Source organism: Mesoplodon bidens (genome assembly GCF_964165515.1).
Source record: "Mesoplodon bidens genome assembly, chromosome: 6".
In the NCBI taxonomy this organism is placed as follows: Eukaryota; Metazoa; Chordata; class Mammalia; order Artiodactyla; family Ziphiidae; genus Mesoplodon; species Mesoplodon bidens.
The window spans coordinates 10548382-10561989 of record NC_138162.1 but is presented as its reverse complement, the minus strand read 5'-3'; the positions used below and the strand labels follow the sequence as shown (position 1 = coordinate 10561989).

Sequence of the window (13608 nt, the reverse complement as noted above, 5' to 3'; positions counted from 1 at the left end):
CATTAATTTTGTATCCTGCAACTTTACCAAATTCATTGATTAGCTCTAGTAGTTTTCTGGTGGCATCTTTAGGATTCTACATGTATAGTATGTCATCTGCAAACAGTGACAGTTTTACTTCTTCTTTTCCAGTTTGTATTCCTTTTATTTCTTTTTCTCCTCTGATTGCTGTGGCTAGGACTTCCCAAACTATGTTGAATAATAGCAGTTAGAGTGGACATCCTTGTCTTCTTCCTGATCTTAGAGGAAATGCTTTCAGTTTTTCACCACTGAGAATGATGTTTGCTGTGGGCTTGTCATATATGGCCTTTATTATGTTGAGGTAGGTTCCCTCTATGCCCACTTTCTGGAGAGTTTTTATCATAAACGGGTGTTGAATTTTGTCAAAAGCTTTTTCTGAATGTATTGAGATGATCATATGGTTTTTATTCTTCAATTTGTTAATATGGTGTGTCACACTGATTGATTTGCATATATTGAAGAATCCTTGCATCCCTGGGATAAATCCCACTTGATCATGGTGTATGATCCTTTTGATGTGTTGTTGGATTCTGTTTGCTAGTATTTTGTTGAGGATTTTTTGCATCTATATTCATCAGTGATATTGGTCTGTAATTTTCTTGTTTTGTAGTATCTTTGTCTGGTTTTGGTATCAGGGTGATGGTGGCCTCATAGAATGAGTTTGGGAGTGTTCCTTCCTCTGCAATATTTTGGAAGAGTTTGAGAAGGATGGGTGTTAGCTCATCCCTAAATGTTTGATAGAATTCACCTGTGAAGCCATTTGGTCCTGGACTTCTGTTTGTTGGAAGATTTTTAATCACAGTTTCAATTTCATTACTTGTGATTGGCCTGTTCATATTTTGTTTCTTCCTGGTTCAGTCTTGGAAGGTTATACCTTTCTAAGAATTTGTCCATTTCTTCCAGGTTGTCCATTTCATTGGCATAGAGCTGCTGGTAGTAGTCTCTTGGGATGTTTTGTATTTCTGCGGTGTCTGTTGTAACGTCTCCTTTTTCATTTTTAATTTTATTGATTTGAGTCCTCTCCCTCTTTTTCTTGATGAGTCTTGCTAATGGTTTATCAATTTTGGTTATCTTCTCAAAGAACCAGCTTTTAGTTCTATTGATCTTTGCTATTGTTTTCTTTGTTTCTATGTCATTTATTTCTGCTCTGATCTTGATGATTTCCTTCCTTCTGCTAACTTTGGGTTTTGTTTGTTCTTCTTTCTCTAGTTCCTTTAGGTGTAAGGTTAGATTGTTTATTTCAGATTTTTCTTGTTTCTTGAGGTAGGCTTGTATAGCTATAAACTTCCCTCTTAGAACTGCTTTTGCTGCATCCCACAGGTTTTGGATTGTTGTGTTTTCATTGTCATTTATCTCTAGGTATTTTTTGATTTCCTCAGTGACCTCTTGGTTATTTAGTAACATATTGTTTAGCCTCCATGTGTTTGTGTTTTTTACGTTTTTTCCCCTGTAATTCATTTCTAACCTCATAGTGTTGTGGTCAGAAAAGATGCTTGATATGATTTCAATTTTCTTAAATTTACTGAGGCTTGATTTGTGACCCAAGATGTGATCTATCCTGGAGAATGTTCCATGCACACTTGAGAAGAAAGTGTAATCTGCTGTTTTAGGATGGAATGTCCCATAAATATCAATTAAATCTATCTGGTCTATTGTGTCATTTAAAGCTTCTGTTTCTGGGCTTCCCTGGTGGGGCAGTGGTTGAGAGTCCGCCTGCTGATGCAGGGGACACGGGTTTGTGCCCCAGTCCAGGAGGATCCCACATGCCGCGGAGTGGCTAGGCCCATGAGCCATGGCCGCTGAGCCTGCGTGTCTGGAGCCTGTGCTCCGTGGTGGGACGGGCCACAGCAGTGAGAGGCCCGCATGCCATGAAAAAAAAAAAAAGCTTCTGTTTCCTTATTTATTTTCATTTTGGATGATCTGTCCATTCGTGTAAGTGAGGTGTTAAAGTCCCCCACTATTATTGTGTTACTGTCGATTTCCTTTTATAGCTGTTAGCAGTTGCCTTATGTATTGAGGTGCTCCTATGTTGGGTGCATATATATTTATAATTGTTTTATCTTCTTCTTGGATTGATCCCTTGATCATTATGTAGTGCCCTTCTTTGTCTTTTGTAACATTCTTTATTTTAAAGTCTATTTTATCTGATGAGTATTGCTACTCCAGCTTTCTTTTGATTTCCATTTGCATGTAATATCTTTTTCCATCCCCTCACTTTCAGTCTGTATGTGTCCCTAGGTCTGAAGTGGGTCTCTTGTAGACAGCATATAGATGTGTCTTGCTTTTGTATCCATTCAGCAAGCCTGTGTCTTTTGTTTGGAGCATTTAATCGATTCATGTTTCAGGTAATTATTGATATGTATGTTCCTATAACCATAGTCTTAATTTTTTTTTTGTGGTACGCGGGCCTCTCACCGCTGTGGCCTCTCCCGTTGTGGAGCACAGGCTCCGGACACGCAGGCTCAGCAGCCATGGCTCACAGGCCCAGCCACTCTGCGGCATGTGGGATCTTCCCAGAACGGGGCAGGAACCCGTGTCTCCTGCATCGGTAGGCAGACTCTCAACCACTGCGCCACCAGGGAAGCCTTTGGGTTTGTTTTTGTAGGTCTTTTTCTTCTCTTGTGTTTCCCACTTAGAGAAGTTCCTTTAGCATTTGTTGTAGAGCTAGTTTGGTGGTGCTGAATTCTCTGAGCTTTTGCTGGTCTGTAAAGCTTTTGATTTCTCCATCAAATCTGAATGAGATCCTTGCCGGGTAATCTTCTTTGTAGGTTCTCCCCTTTCATCACTTTAAGTATATCATGCCACTCCCTTCTGGCTTCTACAGTTTCTGCTGAGAAATCAGCTGTTAACCTTATGGGAGTTCCCTTGTATGTTATTTGTCATTTTTCACTTGCTGCTTTCAATAATTTTTCTTTGTCTTTAATTTTTGCCAATTTGATTACTATGTGTCTCGGTGTGTTTCTCCTTGGGTTTATCCTGTATGGGACTCGCTGCACTTCCTGGACTTGGGTGGCCATTTCCTTTCCCATGTTAGGGAAGTTTTTGACTATAATCTCTTCAAATATTTTCTCTGGCCCTTTCTCTCTCTCGTCTCCTTCTGGGACCCCTATAATGCGAATGTGTTTGCGTTTAATGTTGTCCCAGAGGTCTCTTAGGCTGTCTTCATTTCTTTTCATTCTTTTTTCTTTATTCTGTTCCGCAGCAGTGAATTCCACCATTCTGTCTTCCAGGTCACTTATCCATTCTTCTGCCTCAGTTATCCTGCTATTGATTCCTTCTAGTGTAGTTTTCATTTCAGTTATTGTATTGTTCATCTCTGTTTGTTCTTTAATTCTTCTAGGTCTTTGTTAAATATTTCTTGCATCTTCTTGATCTTTGCCTCCATTCCTTTTCTGAGGTCCTGGATCATCTTCACTATCATTATTCTGAATTCTTTTGCTGGAAGGTTGCCTATCTCCACTTCATTTAGTTGTTTTTCTGGGGTTTTATCTTGTTCCTTCATCTGGTACATAGCCCTCTGCCTTTTCATCTTGTCTATCTTTCTGTGAATGTGGTTTTTGTTCCACAGGCTGCAGGATTGTAGTTCTTCTTGCTTCTGCTGTCTGCCCTCTGGTGGATGAGGCCATCTAAGAGGCTTGTGCAGGTTTCCTGATGGGAGGGACTGGTGGTGGGTAGAGCTGACTGTTGCTCTGGTGGGCAGAGCTCAGTAGAACTTTAATCTGCTTGACTGCTGATGGATGGGGCTGGGTTCCCTCCCTGTTGGTTGTTCCCTCCCTGTTGGTTGGTTGCCTGAGGCAACCCAACACTGGAGCCTACCTGGATCTTTGGTTGGGCTAATGGTGGACTCTGGGAGGGCTCATGCCAAGGAGTACTTCCCAGAACTTCTGCTGTGTCCTTGTCCCCACGGTGAGCCACAGCCACCCCCTGCCTCTGCAGGAGACCCAACACTAGCAGGTATGTCTGGTTCAGTCTCCCCTGGAGTCACTGCTCCTTCCCCTGGGTCCGATGTGCACACTACTTTGTGTGTGCCCTCCAAGAGTGGAGTCTCTGTTTCCCCCAGTCCTGTTGAAGTCCTAAAATCAAATCCCACTAGGCTTTAAAGTCTGATTCTCTAGGAATTCCTCCTCTCGTTGCCAGACCCCCAGGTTGGGAAGCCTGATATGGGGCTCAGAACCTTCACTCCAGTGGGTGGACATCTGTGGTGTAAGTGTTCTCCAGTCTGTGAGTCACCCATCCAGCAGTTATGGGATTAGATTTTGCTGTGATTCCGCCCCTCCTACCATCTCATTGTGGATTCTCCTTTGTCTTTGGATGTGGGGTATCTTTTTTGGTGAGTTCCAGTGTCTGCCTGTCGATGACTGTCCAGCAGCTACTTGTGATTCTGGTGTTCTCACAAGAGGGAGTGAGAGCATGTCCTTCTACTCTGCCATGTTGGTTCCCGTATTCACCTCCATATTTAAAAGAGCCCTTTCCTCCCTCCTCTCTGTCCTTTACTCTGCTTTATTGTCTTCATAGCATTTATAACTATTTATCAAGTGTTTACTGTCTCGATGAATGGATAAAGAAGATGTGGTACATATACAATGGAGTATTACTCAGCCATAAAAAGGAACGAATTTGGATCATTTGTAGAGACGTGGATGGATCTAGAGACTGTCATACAGAGTGAAGTAAGTCAGAAAGAGAAAAACAAATGTCATATGTTAACGCATACATGTGGATCCTAGAACAATGGTACAGATGAACCAGTTTGCAGGACAGAAATAGAGACACAGATGTAGAGAACAAACGTATGGACACCAAGGGGGGAAAGTGGCGGGGTCGGGGTGGTGGTGTGATGAACTGGGAGATTGGGATTGACATGTATACACTGATGTGTATAAAACTGATGACTAATAAGAACCTGTTGTATAAAAAATAAATAAAATAAAATTCAAAAAAAAAAGTGTTTACTGTCTCTAGTTACAAGCTCCACAGGTTGGGGGAGGGGGAAAGATTTTGTCTGTTTTGCTCATTGCCACATCCCAGCACCTACAATGGGGCCCACAGGTACTCAGATGTTTGTTGAAGGGAATGCATGAAGAAATATTTGACTCCAAAGTCCATGCTTTCCATGATATGGCACTACTGCAATAGCACCTACATAGCTTAGCAGAGACTACTGTTGAAAGCTGACTCAGTGCAGGCCTCAGCTATGGATGTTGTCCAAGAAGATCTCTGCCAAAGGATCCACAAGATCTTTGTGTCATGACCACAGCTGGGCAAGTCCTGCAAAGATCCATCATCTAAGGGCTGCTATGAAAGGGGACAGGGGAGCCTGGAGGCCTATAAGAAAGTGGCAGACTCCTTCCCCTGAATCCAGTTATGTCCCGGGAATGAAGGTGGCAGCATCTGATCAAAGCACCAAGTTCTCAGAAGGGAACGGGAAACAATCCAGCAGGCTGTTTTTTCTTCGTTTCTGTACCTGCTCCCTGTTACAAACAAACAAATAAGGCCCTCGTGATGTTTTAAGGCCTTGCTTTACTGGCCTCACTGGAAATCAGTGACAGTGGTGCTTTGACAGCATTACTGTCAGGCAGCTGTTGACGAGGACAGAGAGGAAGGGCTGGGTCCCTGTGGTGGAGTGAAAAGTCAGAGCAGCACCACCTCTAACTACAGAACCTGGACAAATTACTTACACTCAGAACCTCGACGACATTAACTGCAAAATGAGCACAACTCTCCCTATGTCCTTGATCACTGAGAGGACTTAACGAGGTGACAATTTGTTGCAAACGCCTAGCAGAACTTTGAACGAATGCTAGTTCCATTCCTTCTCTACTCTAAGTATAGAATGTTCACTTGGCCACTCCAAATACACACATGAAAGACATGATACTTTTGTGAAACTGACTCAATTAGATAAATACCTTCAGCTTCTTTAGTTCAAGTTGGTGATGTTGTAAAGAATGTTCACATTCATTCTTACTTTCTTTAAGGAATGCATTTTCTTGCTCCAGCTCTCTCTGCAAATTGAGAAAAGTATGTATAAAAGAAAAGGTCTTTACCATATTTCCCCTGAGCGCAGTCTTATCTCTTTGACATGGAACCTTTAAAAATGCCCCCCTTCCTTTTGTTGCCACTGCAGGGGTGGGAGATGAGAATGGTGATTGGGGTCAGGAAGGGAGAGTCACCTGACACACTCCTCACAAGTAGAACTAAGGCACTTGATTCTGAAGCCTATGGAACAAGGAGGGGGACCAGGGAAGGGAGAAGCCATTAAGGATGAACAGTATACATTTTAGAAAGGCAGTGGGAAGCAGCTGATGGGACTGGTCAGGAAGCACCAGGAAGTCCATGTGCAGCCCAAGGAAAAAGAAAACCCATTTGTTCAGGGTTTTTATAAAAAGCAGCCTTTTAACAACCAGTCTCATGAGTAGATGTTTTGTTGGAAGATAAAAACTGCTCCAAAAAGTGGTGCCCTACTTCAGAGGAGGGCTGGTCTTCTTCCCATCAAACAATTTGGCAGCCTAGCCACACGTGAACGTGGTGCTCCCGTGCCCGGCCCCTCTCCTTTCCTCACTCACCACCTTCCGCTCCGCGGCCGCATGGTCGGCCGCCCGAGCTCTCTCCAGGGCAGAGAGCTGGGCCTCCAGTGTGTGGATCTGCTCTGTGCACTGCTGCTCCAGAGCGAGGACCTGCTGCTGCGCACAGCTGCTCTCCTTGTTTGCGGAGGCCTGAGGGGGTAGCAGAGGACAGTTATTCGTGGTGACAATGGGGGCTTTATTCTGTCCCTCAGTGACCCAAAGATGAGTGTCCAATAGAAACAACTCTCCTTCCTGACCTCCAGCCTGGGTGCCGCTGAGGTGCCCTGGCCTGCTCAGGAGCTGGAATCTGGGATTGGTCTTGGTGCTGGGGGGAAAGCTCTGGGCACCAGCCAGTCCTAAGACACAGCCCTCCTTCACTCTACTCAGTGCTGCCCTCTATGGATGAGGCTTTTCCCTGGGGAGGCACATAACACAGTGATGAAGAAAGAACAAGGGCTTTGACCTAGGAAGGATGTGGGTTCAGCCATTCACTAGGTGGGAGACCTTGGGCTAGTGATCTGGCCGCCTTTCTGAGCCTGATTCCTCTGGAGAATAAGGATAACAGTACAGGCTCTTAGGTCTGCTGCAAGGACTAAATGAAAATACATGCAGAGTACTTAGCAGACACGGCAAACAGGGAACAAATGCCGTTTTTATTTCTCTAGTTTCAAGCTCAACACCTGACCTGGTGCTGTGATTACCGGCCAAGCCCTTGCCATCTTCTCCCCAGAGCCTGGAGCTGTTCCCCACAGCCCGGGCTGCAAGGTGAGGTTTGAACGCCAGTGGAGACACCACCTCTAACAGTCCCAGAACTAGGCTGGGCCGTCTAGCCTGTCGCTATCTCTCTGGGTAACTCAGACCCTCTAGCAGGTCCTGACTCCCTCTACCTGCACTGCCTATCTGCCCACAACTGTATCTAAGGTCAGGTCCAGATACCATTCCAGAATTTGGGAGTGAGTTTGGGGACCTACAAAGGAATAAAGGGAAAAAGCATCAAGGGCCTAGAACACAGCAGTCACAATACCCACTTACAAGCTCCTGAATCTGAGCTTCCCGAGCTGCCACAACGTCACTGCTCTGTTTTAGCTTCTCCTCAGATGCCTGCAGGCTCTGCTCTAGTTCTTTCACCTGAGGGGGGAAAGAGAAGCACCCTTTCGTTCAAAAGAAGCTAAGTAGCAACAAAATGGCTTTTAAAATCAAATCTATTTAAATCATAAAACAGGTTCATTAAAGAAAAATTTTTACTTACAGAAAAAGAAAGATGCTCATAGGTCTACCATTATAAAACACTATCATTCTAATATAGTTTCTTACAGGCTATTTTTATGACTTTTCTTTCTTTCTTTTATTACAACTTCGTATACAATTCTAGTAAAACTTTGTATTTTTTCCTATTTGCTCAAATTTCCTTCTATGTTTCCACGCAGTCTTCAGACCTTAGATTATTTCCTTAAAGGATGTTTCATAATTTCCTGAACCGCTGCCTACTGTTTTCCATTTTGCCCATAAAATAATGCAGTAGTTGACATCTTCATGCAAAAAGTGTTGATCTGGTTTGAATCACTTGATTAGGACAGATTCCCAGAAGTGGAATTACTGCTCATGATACAAACTTGGGTGTCCCTCATCCCACAATTACTGATCCAGTCTGACTGTGTACTTGGCACTGCACTAGGACACGAGGCCAGCACAGTGGACAGGATGACACACTGCCTAGCACTGAGCTAGACATGGTTATTCAGATCAACACTTTTTGCATGAAGACTCAAGCTAACTTTGCCAATTTCTCTTTTAAAGTCCTCTTGTTTGCTGAGTAAGGTTTGCCCTGGGGGAACTTCATTATTAAAACATAAGCTCATGGAAGGTTGCAGCTTTGTCAAGGAAAGGTAGGTACCAAATGAGAAAAAGAGTATTTTTAGGTCTCATGGTTTCTCATGTATGTTCACATGTAAGTTTTAACTGAAACAACCCCATGAGAACAGTGTGAGTACTTCCACAGAGAAGAACAGTAATGTTACTTGCTCATGATCACAAATTTTATTAGTGGTAAGGCCACGACTGAAACCTAGCTTTTATTTATTTATTTATTTAAAAATAGGTCTTTGGGCCTCCCTGGTGGCGCAGTGGTTGAGAGTCCGCCTGCCGATGCAGGGGATACGGGTTCGTGCCCCGGTCTGGGAGGATCCCATATGCCGCGGAGCGGCTGGGCCCGTGAGCCATGGCCTCTGGGCCTGCGCGTCCGGAGCCTGTGCTCCGCAACGGGAGAGGCCACAACAGTGAGAGGCCCGCATACCGCAAAAAGAAAAAAAAAAAAAAAAAAAAATAGGTCTTTATTGGAGTATACTTGCTTCACAATACTGTGTTAGTTTCTGTTGTACACCAAAGTGAATCAGCCATATGCATGCATATGTCCCCATATCCCCTCTCTCTTGAGACTCCCTCCCATCCTCCCTATCCCATCCCTCTAGGTCACCGCAAAGCACCAAGCTGATCTCCCTGTGCTACGCTGCTGCTTCCCACTAGCTACTTGCTTTATATTCAGTAGTGTATATTTGTCGACGCTACTCTCACTTTGCCCCATCTTCCCCCTCCCACCCCATGTCTTCAAGTCCATTCTCTATGTCTACATCTTTATTCCTGCCCTGCAACTAGGTTCATCAGTACTTTTTTTTTTTGATTCCATATATATGCATTAGCATACGTCATTTGGTTTTCTCTGACTTACTTCACTCTGTATGACAGACTCTAGGTCCATCCACCTCACTACAAATAACTCAATTTCTTTTCTTTTTATGGCTAATATTCCATTGTATATCTGTGCCACGTCTTCTTTATCCATTCATCTGTCAATGGACATTTAGGTTGGTTCCATGTCCTGGCTATTGTAAATAGTGCTGCAATGAACATTGTGGTACAAGCCTCTTTTTGAATTACGGTTTTCTCAGGATATATGCCCAGTAGTGGGATTGTTGGGTCATATGGTAGTTCTATTTTTAGTTTTTTAAGGAACCTCCATACTGTTCTCCATAGTGGCTGTATCAATTTACATTCCCACCAACAGTGCAGGAGGGTTCCCTTTTCTCCACACCCTCTCCAGCATTTATTGTTTCTAGATTTTTTGATAATGGCCACTCTGACCGGCATGAGGTGATACCTCATTGTAGTTTTGATTTGCATTTCTCTAATGATTAGTGATGTTGAGCAGATTTTCATGTGCCTCTTGGCCATCTGTGTCTTCCTTGGTGAAATGTCTATTTAGGTCTTCCGCCCATTTTTTAATTGGATTGTTTGTTTTTTTCATATTGAGCTCCACGATCTGTTTGTATATTTTGGAGATTAATCTTTTGTCTGTTGTTTCATTTGCAAATATTTCCTCCCATTCTGAGGGCTGTCTTTTTGTCTTGTTTATGGTGAAACCTAGCTTTTTGAACTCCTGGGTTCAGTAAATATCTATGCAAGTCCCAGTTTGTAGGCAGACCTCAAGAAAGATTCAGATCCTCAAAAGGTTATGCACAGAGTTATTATATGACCCAGCAACTCTACTCCTAGGAATATACCCAAGAGAAATGAAAGTATAAGCCCCCACAAAAACCTTGTTCATACACTAATGTTCGCTGTAGCATTATTCACAACCACCACAAGGTGGAAACAACCCAAATGTCCATGGACAAATGAATGGATAAACAAAATGTGATATATGTACAATGGAATAAAAGTCTTAAAAAGGCTTATTCAGCCTTAAAAAGGAGTGAAATTCTGAAACATGCTATAATGTGAATGAACCTTGAAGACATTATGCTAAGTGAAATAAGCCAGACACAAAAAAACAAATACCATATGATTCCACTAATATGAGGTACCTAGGATCAACAAATTCATAAAAACAGAAAGTAGAATGGTGGTTGCCAGGGGCTGGGGAGAGGAGAGAATGGGGAGCTATTGTTTTAATTGGCACAGAGTTTCTGTTTGAGAAGATGAAAAAGTTCTAGAAATGGATGGTGGTGATGGTTGCATAACAACATGAATGTACTTTATGCCAGTGTACACCTAGAAATGGTTGAAATGGTAAATTTTACGTTATGTGTATTTTACCACAATAAAACAACAGATATTCAGAAACAACTGAATTATAATAAAACAAAGCTGTATTTAGAGAAAAATATAGCTTTATATATATTAATCAAGAAACAAGAAAGATTTTAAAAATAAGCTAAGCATTTGCTATGGTCTGAATGTTTGTGGCCCTCCAAAATTCATATATTGAAATCCTAATGTCTGACGTGATGGTGTTTGGATGTGAGGTGTCTGGGAGGTACTTAGGTTATGAGGGTGGAGCCATCATGAATGGGATTAGTGTTCTTATAAGCGGCCCCACAGAGATCCCTTGCCACTTCTACCACTTCACACTCATTAAACTGGCAAGAAGGCTGAGAAATGCCAATGCTAGAAAAGACAGAGATGCAGCGATAGGAACTCTCATTCATGCTGGGAGAGTAGAGCCAGGTGCAGGCCTTCTGGGAACATTCCTGTCCTACTGAGTCACATTAAGTCATACGCACTTGCTATCCACCTTAAGGCAAAGGGGACAAGAATGTTCACCGCAGTGTCATTTGTGGTGACAGAACGAAGGCACTCTGGATATCTAGCATCTAGTAGACAACTATAAAGTACAGTAGGTAAGCACAATGAAGTGGACGCAGACAGAAGATGGAGCAGTTGAAAGTAACAAAGAAGACGTACGTACAGCTGTATCATTTACTTAAGTCAACACACAGACACACAAAACAATGTCACCAGTTTTCAGGTTATCCAACAATAAAAGGGTCCCTATTAACCACATTAGAGTGGTGTCCTATGGGAGGGAGGGGAATGGGGATAAAGGGACTAAACAGAGAAGAGAACAACTTTCTGTGGAACAACGATGGTAATGCGGCAAGAATGAAGAAAACGACTACCTCGGTTCTCTACAAGTAAGATCCGAAAGAGAGTCCCTTTGGAAGAAAACCTCTGACCCAAGGGGATTCTCAGCCACAACCACATCATCCAACCAGGGCACCACCCAGACACAGGAACCACTGGGAGTGAGGTCAGTACCCGAGTCTCCAGGCTGTCAGTGGCATTGGCCTGGCTGCTTCTGGCTGCCAAGAGCTGCTGTCTGGTATCCTCCAAATTCTGCTCAGCAAGTGTTTTCTGTAAGTTGAAAGAAGAGTAAAAGAAAATAGTCATTTCTCCACTGAATAAATATTTCCTGACATCTACACCATATTACGATTTGTGCGAGGCACGAGGGACACAAGTACACACCCAAAAACCAAAAACAGCTAATAGAGATAAAATTCACATATCATAAAGTATACATATAAAGTATACATAAAGTATAAATTTGACAGTTTTTTGACCTTGAGGCTGGGGCAAAGACTAACCAAAAAAGTATATAATCGAGTGTAATGGTGTCCACAAAGGAGCAGCACAGAGCAGGAGATCCTCACTGCCTCAGGAAACTAGGAGGCTTCATTCTTCACAGGTGGCCAGGGCCCGAGGGAGCACCCAGGCAGAGGGATGATACTAGAGGTGTGAAACAGCTGGGGGCATCTGGGGAGCTACAGCTTGCCAAAAGTCAAGGTGATGATGGGTTCAGGTCATGAAACAAGATTAGAAAGTTAGGCAAAGGGCCAGATTATGAGAAAAGCTTTTTATGCTACAGAAGGAAGTTTGAACTTAATTCTGTAGCAAATATTTTTCAAAGTGGAGTCATCCAAACACTTGCATTAGACTCACCTGGGTGGGTGGAGGGGTTTTTAAGTTTGAGGCCTTATTCCAGGCCTACTAAAATCAGAATTTCTGAGGGTAGGGCAAGACATACATATATATATACACACACACACACACACATGCATACATACATACATATATATATATATTTCTTTTTTTCCCCAAAATTTTTGGCTTGCAGGATCTTAGTTTCCTGACCAGGGATTGAACCTGGGCCACTGCAGTAAAAGTGCCAATTCCTAACCACTGGACTGCCAGGGAATTCCCTAGAAATGTATATTTCAAACATACTCGCCAAGTAACTCCTATGCACACTAAACTTTATAACAATGAGGATGACACAATAATGATTATAATATTAATAGTTGAAATATACTGAGACCCCATGATGTTCTAATTCTAATCACTTCCCAATAAGAATTCTATGTGTTTGATACAATTTTAACCCTATTTTACAGAGGGGGAAGAAAACACAAAAAGATTAAGTTACTTGCTCTAAGTCAAAAATTAGTAAGTAGAAGAGGTAAAGTGCAAACCTAGGGAGCCTGGTTCTAGAAATCAATCTATACCTTAGAAACCACGTTATACTCACTACAGACTGTAGGGTAATTGTGGAGGCTCTTTATGGGAGTGATATAGTCAGAAATGTTGTTTGGAAAGATCAGTTTAGCGGTGACGTGGAAGACTGTGTCAGAGGGTGCAGGAGGAGAGACTGATGTTGTGTAGGCTAGTCTGGAGACTTCTAACACAGACTAGGCTGGAGTGACTGGAAACCTAAAGTACAGCAGTGGCAGTGGAGATGGACACATTTAGTTGAAACTGACTGAAGACAGAAAGTGAGGGGCTAATCTAGGCCCAAGGCTTGGGTTTTGTCACCTCTGTCATGTAGGAGAGAGCAGAATGTGGACAGACAACAAGCAAGTTCACCTACACCACTGGGCTAGAGGCCAGTTGGCTCAACAGACTCTTTTGGCTAAGGAGAGTCCACTTGCTGCCCAAAGCAATTCTCGCTCATGCCAAAGGCAGATGGTAACTACTTTCCTTGGCTAATGTAAAGTACAATGGGTAGGGAAGGAAAGCAGGGCAGTAAGACAACAACCCAAATAGTGTAAATCACTAGGTGGGGGTAATCGGTGATCAGTATGCCACTCCTTCACATGCATCTCTGAACAAAGTGCTCCCTTTCCTTCAGGAAAACGTCACACACAGGCAACATGATGCTGATTTTATCATATGCAGAACAACCAAA

The 13608-nt window shown here is 43.0% G+C and overlaps 1 protein-coding gene across 11 annotated transcripts in view; it reads right to left on the bottom strand.

Annotated features, from left to right (window-relative positions):
* Positions 1 to 13608, bottom strand: part of GOLGA1 (golgin A1) — a 54115-nt gene that overhangs the window by 15821 nt on the left and 24686 nt on the right. For all 11 annotated transcript variants that reach the window (XM_081236916.1, XM_081236915.1, XM_081236910.1 and 8 more), the window contains 4 exons: positions 11682 to 11777; positions 7620 to 7715; positions 6588 to 6737; positions 5931 to 6026 (listed from right to left, as the gene is read on the bottom strand). In XM_081236916.1, the coding sequence (XP_081093042.1) occupies positions 5931 to 6026; positions 6588 to 6737; positions 7620 to 7715; positions 11682 to 11777 (438 nt within the window). The remainder of the gene's footprint in view (positions 1 to 5930; positions 6027 to 6587; positions 6738 to 7619; positions 7716 to 11681; positions 11778 to 13608) is intronic.